This window comes from Oratosquilla oratoria, chromosome 3, assembly GCF_046742065.1.
Source record: "Oratosquilla oratoria isolate Oo_2021 chromosome 3, ASM4674206v1, whole genome shotgun sequence".
Taxonomy (NCBI): Eukaryota; Metazoa; Arthropoda; class Malacostraca; order Stomatopoda; family Squillidae; genus Oratosquilla; species Oratosquilla oratoria.
The window spans coordinates 84,619,683-84,629,199 of NC_134779.1; the positions used below are offsets into that span (position 1 = coordinate 84,619,683).

The 9,517-nt window shown below is 43.0% G+C and overlaps 2 protein-coding genes across 2 annotated transcripts; both read left to right on the forward strand.

Moving 5' to 3' along the window:
• Positions 1–2,163: 2,163 nt before the first annotated feature.
• LOC143019176 (uncharacterized) lies at positions 2,164–3,378 on the forward strand. The gene has a single exon (XM_076174873.1). The coding sequence runs from the start codon at positions 2,164–2,166 to the stop codon at positions 3,376–3,378; it is 1,215 nt and encodes a 404-aa protein (XP_076030988.1).
• A 32-nt stretch (positions 3,379–3,410) lies between these two features.
• Positions 3,411–4,763, forward strand: LOC143019187 (uncharacterized). The gene has a single exon (XM_076174884.1). It carries the CDS (start codon positions 3,411–3,413, stop codon positions 4,761–4,763), a length of 1,353 nt encoding a protein of 450 aa, XP_076030999.1.
• The last annotated feature ends 4,754 nt before the right edge of the window (positions 4,764–9,517 follow it).

Below are 9,517 nucleotides of genomic sequence, written 5' to 3' on the forward strand. Positions count from 1 at the left end.
ATCCGTGGCAAAAAGGGGACACGGAGAGCGGTGGGGGTAAGGAAAGATTGGCGATTAAAACTTTGACGGGGGACCTGGAAGGCTCCTCCTACGGGGGACCTGGAAGGCTCCTCCTCCGGAGGACCTGAAAGGATTCTCCTCCGGGGGACCTCGAAGGCTCCTCCTCCGGGGGACCTCGAAGGCTCCTCAGGGAGACCTCGAAGGCTCCTCCTCCGGGGGACCTCGAAGGCTCCTCCTCCGGGGGACCTGGAAGACTCCTCCTCCGGGGGACCTGGAAGGCTCCTCCAGAGGGCTAAACGTTACAACAAATATGCGGTCAAGAAGGTCAAAGACGCGCTGAAGAAAAAGAATGACCGGCGTCCCGTGAAAGAGGAAACGCCCGAAAACCTTTCTGGTGCACCAGGGAATGATAGTCAGCAGTTTTCGAGTAAATTGGAGGCAGAGAAGTGAAATGAGGACCGAGCACGAGATATTCTTCAAAAGACGGAAGAGAGGGTCTCAAAAAGAGAAATGCGCGCAAAATTGAAGGAAGAAAAGACCAAAAAGATACGAGAAGCACGAGAATTGCGGGTGTTAAAGAGAGAGGAGAAAGCCCAAAAGATACGAGAAGCACGAGAACTGCGGGAGTTCAAAAGAGAAGAAAAGGTCCAAAAGATACAAGAAGCGCGAGAATTGCGGGCCGAAAAAAGGAAGAGACGTGAGGCGTTTAAGAAAGTGAAAGTTTTCCTGCGATTTGGAGAGACTCCTTAGGATTTTTCAGAGGAAGAGAAAAATGTTCTTGACAAGTTGACAAAAGAACGATCCGAACGTCATTTGAAGGAGCCAGATTCCGACCAGCGAGAAACTGTGAGGGAGGAGTTGCTTGGGTTTCTTAGGGAAAAACGGGTTCAAACTTTTCCGCATCACATCGGCCAATTGGGGGATTTCAAATGTAAAGTCTGTTCAGCTTTGCTGTGGAAACGAGAAAACAAAACAATCTGTTGCAACTTGGGTCAAACTCCTTTATTGTTGCCCTCAGATATTAAGGACGGGACAATAAGAGAGCTCTACGAAGGCAAAACCGTTCTCTCTGAAAGATTTTTGAAACACATCGCTGGTTTCAATTTAGTATTTTCTTTCACATCTTTTGCGACTTCGAGTAAGCTGGAGAACGCAGGGGAAAAGGCACTGTGTTACAAAATTCAGGGACGAGTGTACCACAGACTAGGCTCATTGAAGCCCGGGTTGCTAAAAAAAGGGGTCTTTGACTGGGAAAGACGTGCATTTTGATCATGACAGTAATTCTGAGAAAAACCCGTTTTGGAGGAATAATAATTCTTTCTTGGATCTTTATTTCTACCACGAGAAAGATCAGCAGATTAAACTTCGCACTCTGGCGGTTCAACATTTTTCAAAGTCAGGAAATGGCAAGAGGAAAATGAACGAAACGGAGAAGAGACGAGCTAGGGAGGAAAAGGTTCTTTCAGAGAACGAGAAGATTATCACACACTTTTACGAATACATGGCAAAACATAACGCGTGTCTGTCTGGGATGTTGAAAGAGCTAGAGACGGCTAAACAGCTCATGGAAGCTCACGTCAAGAAATATGGCAAATTACCCCAGGTATCTATTACGTTGAAAGCCGCTGAGAATCTAACAACCCGCGAACATAAAGGAGTCTACCACCTTCCCACTTCTTCTTCGCAGGTGGGAGCCATCGTTAATTTGGGCCCCTCAAGAGACCCATTGGAAATAGTGATAGGTTCCCCAAAGTAAGATTCAAAATTTAGTCTCAGACTTATGAGTCACACCAACTTCTTCTACGATGTTTTTCAGTATCCTCTCCTGTTTCCCAATGGAGACGTCGGTCATTCTTGCACTCTGAAAAAGCAACGCAAATCAGACATCTGTTGTTCAAAACATGTTCCTGCAACATACAGTAGGCTAAGCCCTTGCATGTACTACGCCTCTCTTTACATGGAAAGAGAAGGTGTTTTCAATTATATGACTAAAGGGGCCCGTCTTTTCCAACAATTTGTTGTGGATAATTACGTGAAAGTTGAGTCTGACAGGTTGTCTTTCATCAAACACAATCAACAGGAGTTGCGGAAAGAGCGCGCTGATATTCTTATAGGGGACGGGGATAACCGAAAGGCGGGTCATTTGTTGCGGGCCCAAGATACATGAAAGCGCGGCAGCAAGACGCCTTGGCTTTTGTGTCGTCTTACGGGTCTCCAGACTTTTTTATCACCTTTACAATGAATCCTCATTGGGAAGAGTTGAAACAAGCCGTGGAGGCTGTCGGTTGTGACATATCCCGGATGTATGACCGCCCTGACTTTGTTAGTCGGATTTTCAAGTTGAAAGTGGACAGCCTGATGGACGATCTGACGATTAAAAACGTGTTTGGGCGCGTTAAGGCACACCTACTGAGTGTTGAGTGGCAGAAAAGAGGTCTCCCTCATGTTCATATCCTTCTTTGGATGGAACGCCACGTTATTGCCGATTTCGTCTCTAGGGTGATATCAGCTGAGATACCTGACAAAAATAAAGAGCCGCGCTTATATGAGATTGTGACAACGAACATGATACACGGCCCCTGTAGAGGCTTTGACGAGTCCCAACTATGTTTTCAAGGAAAGTACGGTTCCACATCATTGTGTGGAAAGGGTTTTCCGAAAGTGTGCAGGGGCGACATGTACTTTGGGAACAACGGGTACCCTCTGTATCGAAGGACAGCAGTAGGTGAAGGGGGCCACTCTTTCGAGAAAAAAGTAAAGGGAGAGAAAATTAAAGTTGACAATTCATGGGTTGTCCCCTACAGCCCGTACCTATGTTTAAAGTATAACACGCACATAAATGTTGAGTGCTCAAATTCTATAAAGTGCATAGCCTACGTTACAAAGTACGTCAACAAAGGATGTGACCGCATTCTGTTTTCGAAAACGAAAGAAGGGGAAGATGTTAATGAAGTGAGAAAATTCCAGGAGGCACGATTCGTCAATGCGAATGAGGCGTCGTGGAAGATTTTCAAATTTGCGATTCACAGAAGTCACCCCCCTGTGGCAACTCTTGACTTGCATCTAGAAGGAGAGAACGCGGTATTTTTCAAGGAGAACGCGTCTAAGGAGGAGATCGATAGAAAAACCTCTAAAGACACTCATTTGACAGCTTTCTTCAAACTGTGTGCGCGAAACGAATTTGCAGCAGGCCTATATTATAATCAGCTTCCCAACCACTTTGTTTTTAATAACACTAGCAGTGTCTGGGAAGAAAGAAAGACGACAGCATCTTCTCTAGGAAGGATACGTGCTGTCACAAATAAAACTGTCGAGCTCTTCTATTTGAGACTACTTTTAACAAACGTAAAGAGGATCTTCGGACATTTGAAGGGGTGATCTACCCCACTTACAGAGAAGCCGTTAAAGCGATGGGACTCCTAAACGACAAAGAAACTTGGAAGAAAACTATATTGGAAATCATCAACCACACTAATGACCGCAATCAGTTGCGAGCTACTTATGCGAGCATGCTGGTGTTTTCGGAATTAGAGGACCAGTCAGGTATCTGGGAAGAGACCAAAGATTTGTTCGCCAGTGACTTCCTGCAGCGCCAAAAAGCGACGGAATACAACGATGAAATTTACCTTGACGCTCTAGACGATATCCAGGAACATGTGTGGAACTTCGGAGGGGGCTCTATCACCCAATATGGGCTACCACTTTCAAGATGTGGCGAGAAAACATCAAACATCATACGCCGAGAAAAGGCCTATAACAAAGAGAAGTTGACAGAAGAGGTGAAGGAGAAGTCTCTTCTTCTGAACAGCAATCAGAGACTCTGTTACGATACTGTGCTATTTCGCATCGAGAACGCCCAAAAGTACAGGCACAATGGGATATTCCTGGATGCTCCAGGTGGGACGGGAAAGTCTTTCGTGCTCAACATTTTACTGGATACTGTTCGTTCTCAGGGAAAAATTGCCTTGGCTGTCGCTTCATCGGGTATCGCCTCTACTGTTTTGCATGGAGGAAGAACTGCACATAACATGTTCAAGATCCCGTTAATGGATTACAACGAAATGTGCGCCTGTAGCATCAAGAAAAACTCAGAGTTGGCGAAGCTCCTATCAATGACGTCTCTAATAGTCTGGGATGAAGTTGTGATGGCAAACAAGAACACGTTAGCTACTCTTGATGTTTCCCTTCGGGACATTTTGGGGGTTCCAGGAAGGTTTATGGGGGGGATAGTATTTGTCTGTGCGGGAGATTTTCATCAAATCCTCCCAGTTATAAGAGGGGGAGGAATGAATGATGAGCTCGAATACTGTATAAAGTCCGGTTATTTCTGGGACGACCTTTTAAAGTTGGAACTAACACGTAACGTGAGACTCAAGGCAGATGACGCAAAGAACAATATATTTGCGAAAAATCTATTGGCTCTGGGGAGAGGGGAGAGTGGACCCGTAAAACTTCCCGAGAAGTTTGGGATTGTCGTTGAGACCCGTAAAGAGTTAGTGGACAAAGTCTATGATAATTTAGAGGAAAATCACCTGAATGCTTCATATTTCGAGAAGAGGGATATCATTTCCCCCACAAACGATGATGTCGACAGGATAAACTTGATGGTCTACGATAAGTCTGAAGAACCAGAGAAAGTGTACATGAGTGTTGACACTGCAATGGAAGAAGTAACGGACATTCAGACATCTTCACATGTTGAGACTGAAAGTAGGAAGTGTCATCATGGTTATGAGGAATATATGCCCTCCCAAGTTGTGTAATGGGTTCAGAGTAATAGTGACTAATCTTAAAAAAAAATATCATAGTCGGAAAGATCTTAGGCGGTACACACAGGGGTGAACAGGTTTTACTCCCGAGAATTACTCTGGAGTCTACTGATACCACTATACCATTCAAGCGGAAACAATTCCCTGTTAAGCTTAGTTATGCGATGACGATAAACAAATCTCAGGGGCAGACATTTGATAGGTGTGGAATATTGCTTGATTCTGCACAGTGCTTTGCACACGGACAACTTTATGTAGCCTGCTCAAGAGTTACAAGCTGGAATTCTCTCATCATATACACAGGTTGGGAAAAAGTGAACGACGATTTCAGGATGAAACTACCACGCAATTGCGTGTATAAAGAACATTTCGTTGAGAGTCTTTCAGAAGAAGATAAACCTCCTGAAGCGGTCGTAGTTTCTGACGACCAAGAAGTTGCTTTGGCCGAAGAAGAGCCTGACCAAAGCATTGTAGAGATACCCAAAGAAGTGTACACGATCTCAGAAGAGGAAGCCGTAGATATGTTGCTACCCGCGTCGTACGATTTGTGCTACGAAAGAGAAGAAGAGGTCGACCCTGCCTCCAGTTTCTCTATCTCTATCAAGGAGGAGTTGGAAGAGAAAATAGAGGAAGTTGACCAAAAAATAGAAGAGGTCAAAAAGATGCTAAAAGAGAACAGAGATACCACCACTGAGAGCAACAAGAGGTGCAGCGACGACAACGAGGGAGAATCTTTTACTAAGAAGTAGTGCCGGCGGCTTTAAGTTGAAGAAGTTAAAGATGACTAATAAAACACAAATGTATAGCAAGAGGGCGTAGCCCTAGGGCGCGAAGCTCCCGGGAACGAAGCGAGCAGCGCCGCAGGACAAACACCCACGGCGTCGTCGTCGTCGTTGCGTCGTCGTCTTCGTCGTCGTCGTCATCATCATCATCATCATCATCATCATCATCATCATCATCATCATCATCATCATCATCATCATCATCATCATCATCATCATCATCATCATCATCATCATCATCATCATCATCATCATCATCATCATCATCATCATCATCATCATCATCATCAGTAAAAACCTCTTTAAAAACAGTGAAATGAAAGTAACAAAAGAGGAGGAAAGACATCTTGGCACTGTGATCGGCTCTGGATCATTTAAAAAGAAATATATCGAAAACAAAGTTATCGAATGGGTGGCGGAAGTTAGGCCACTAGCCAACTTTGCAAAGACCGAACCCTAGGTGGTATATGCTGCCACTTCGCTCGCGGGCGCCGCAGGCCAAGCACCCACGGCGTAGCCGTGGCTGGCGCAGCCAGGTGCTTGTATATATATATATATATATATATATATATATATATATATATATTTCTGGCTGTCTTCAGACGATTCTGTCGGAACTCTCAGTATTCTCAGTCCCCTGCGCTACTTGGAGGAGAAGGAAATCGTTTGGTGGCAGTTAGAATAAAAGGAGAAATGCTCTTAAGTCCGGAAGAGAGGAGGAGATAGGCTCTTTTGTACCAAGGGAGTGCCAGGGAGAAAAATAAAATCACCTGTCGACTGAGGTGTCGCGGAGATGAATAGAATCCTCTGGCGGCAGCAAGAAGGAAAAGCAGCACCCAGCACGACAGGCTTTATGCCATTCTGGTCGACCCAGGAGATTTTAATCAACCAAGAAGACCTTCCCGAGAGCCAACGCGTCAGTTTCGGGCTGAAGGCGTTTACGAACATAACTGATCTTTTTTTTGTGTGTGTGTGTTTTGTTGGCACCGGGATATCTTTCCGTGTTTTTTGTTGGCACTGTTAGAAGGGGCCGATCTACATTTCTCGATGTTGATGGAAGCTAGGAGGAGGGAGAGGGGGAAGGGGAAGGAGAAGGAGGAGAGAGAGTAGAGGGAGGGAGATGGGGAAAGAGAAGGGGGAGAGGAGGCAAGGGAAGGAGGCTGAGAATAGTTCCTCCCTGGGGCGAAACTGTGGAAGACGTTTATGGATTCAGATACATATATATATATATATATATATATATATATATAATATATATATATATATATATATATATATATATGTATATATACTGTACATATATATATATATATATATATATATATATATATATATATATATATATATATATATATACGTATATATGATTAAAAAAACAATGGGTGGGAGGGTGGAATATTCGCTCTGTGGAACTACTGTAATGTTGTAGAAGGTGAAAAAAGATGAGATGTCAGACATGATCATGCCAAAGAAATATTGTTAATGGGGCAATACAAAAATCGCGTTTTTAAGAATAAAATGGAAATCGTTACAAAGATACCGGTATGTGCTGCAGGGGTAGGCAGCTCTAGGGCAGAGATGGCGCCGTAGAAGTGATACAGAAATTGAGCCATAGAAATAGCACCGGGTTAATTGAAATGTCACAGAAATAGTGACAATAAAGAAATCATGCCTTAGAAATAACAGCTGAATATAGATAGCTTCGTAGAACTCGTGGTAAGGTAGTTTTATATAAACACCTCTGTACATAGTTCTAGAAGATGTGTTGTAAAATAGAGCCAGGTCAGATCTGACGCTGTGAAAATAGTAGTAGGCCAGAAATCGCGGGATTCTTAGTTAGAAAGTAGTACCTAATTTATAAAAGAATTGCAGTTTGTGATGTCTTAGTTATAGCTACTTTACCTTTTTCGCCCAGAATCTATGAATCTCATTAAATGCTGCACTATAAAATAGATGACTTGAATCGCACAAAGACAGCAAAAATAAAAGGAAAAGTATGATAACGCCGAGGGTATCGTATGTGAGAGGAACGCAGAGTTATTGTGGATGAGAAACAATGGTTGCATTTGCCCACAGCTAAAGCTTCGCATTCGTCGCCCTGGCGAGGATGATGATGAGGCCAATTTGAGATTCCGCGAAGCTCATAGCTCACCCCACGGAGACCCAGAGAACGCCTCTTATCTGAATGAAATTGCCTGGCGCCAACCAGAAGAAAGTTTAGAAAGTTCTAAACCCTCACTCTTAATTTGAATGACCAGGTCTCAGATAGAATAAAACACTAAAATAGTCATATGATCTCACAAGGTTAAACAAACCAGAAAGTATCAATAATGTAGCCACTAAGTCCATATGTCTCTCCCAAAATGAATAAAATCATTTGGCGTTCGCCATAACAAAATCCTTAAGTCAGCACTATGTTCACTAAGGGGGCGCCAGAAAAGCTTGAAGTTATATTATGGATCGAACAAAACCGAGAGGTTATTATAAATTATTATTATTATTATTATTATTATTATTATTATTATTATTATTATTATTATTATTATTATTATTATTATTATTATTATTATTATTATTATTATTATTATTATTATTATTATTATTATTATTATTATTATTATTATTATTATTATTATTATTATTATTATTATTATTATTATTATTATTATTATTATTATTATTATTATTATTATTATCATTATTATACCCCGTCTGGGGTATTGGCTGCTTGTTATTGTGGCAAAGTAGCATGCAGTCGATACTTTAGGGTCTATATGGGGCGCCCCTACGGACCAGAGCCACACATCATTTTTCTATGATAGAAGAAATTCTGTTCATAGAGAAATGATGACACTTTTATACTACGACTGTCCCTCCGTTATGCTGTCCCCCAACCCCTTGTTGCTGTCCTGTACCATTTCTCTGAGTATTCTCTTTCTGATTGGGGGAATTCCCTGTGGTGGGGGAAAAGAATACTGCCACCAAGTTTTCCCACTTGGATCGTAAGAGGCGAGAAGAAAGGGACGGGGAGAGGGACTAGGCATCCTTCTCCCTGTAGCCCCAAGGGGCAATTTCCTAAAACAAAAAGAAAAGGCATAAGGGGTGCTGGCGGGCCTCGGGCCAGCACCCTAAGGTTTGGGTCTTTTAATGTGCGTGGATGTGGTACAGATGAGAGTAAAAGGAAAGAGATAGGTAGTATGTTTGTGAGAAGAAAGTTGGATGTGTTGGCTTTGAGTGAAACTAAGTTGAAAGGGAAGGGTGAGTGTATATTTGGGAGTGTAAGTGGGAGGTTATCAGGAGTGAAGAGAGGGCGAGGGAGGGAAGGGGTGGCTATTCTAGTAAGTGAGGAGATAGGTAAAGGGGTAGTGGAGTGGAAGGAGGTTTCCTCAAGGATAATGTGGATGAAGGTGAAACTGGGAAAGGAGATGTGGGTCTTTGTAAGTGCATATGGGCCGGGCAGTGAGAAGAGCATGGAAGAAAGGGAGGCCTTTTGGATAGATTTAAATGAGTGCATAGAGGGTTTAGGAAGAAATGTCAATGTAATAGTACTGGGAGACCTTAATGCTAGAGTGGGAAATGGTCCAATCGATGGAGTGGTTGGGAAGTGTGGAGTTCCAGGAAAGAATCGTAGTGGAGAGTTGATGGTGGAAATGTGTCTAGAAAGAGAGTTGATGATAGCAAATACAGTGTTTCGGAAGAAAGTCAAGCATAAGTACACATGGGAGAGGGTGGTGGAGGGAAGGGTGGTAGATAGAGCGCTAATGGATTATGTAGTGGTAAATAGGATTATGATAGGAAGAATTAAGGATGTACATGTGCTAAGGGGAGAGGGTGGGGGAATATCAGATCATTTTTTGGTGGAAGGTAAGTTGAGAGTGGAGGATAGATGGAGAAGGAGGAAAGGGACAAAAGGTAGGGAGGTTCTTAGAGTGAACTCCTTGAATGAAAAGGAAAAGGAGAAGGAGT

Bases quoted from the DNA above. Each gene is read 5' to 3' on its own strand.
- LOC143019176 (XM_076174873.1), top strand. From the start codon at position 2,164: ATGAAAGCGCGGCAGCAAGACGCCTTGGCTTTTGTGTCGTCTTACGGG.
- LOC143019187 (XM_076174884.1), top strand. From the start codon at position 3,411: ATGGGACTCCTAAACGACAAAGAAACTTGGAAGAAAACTATATTGGAA.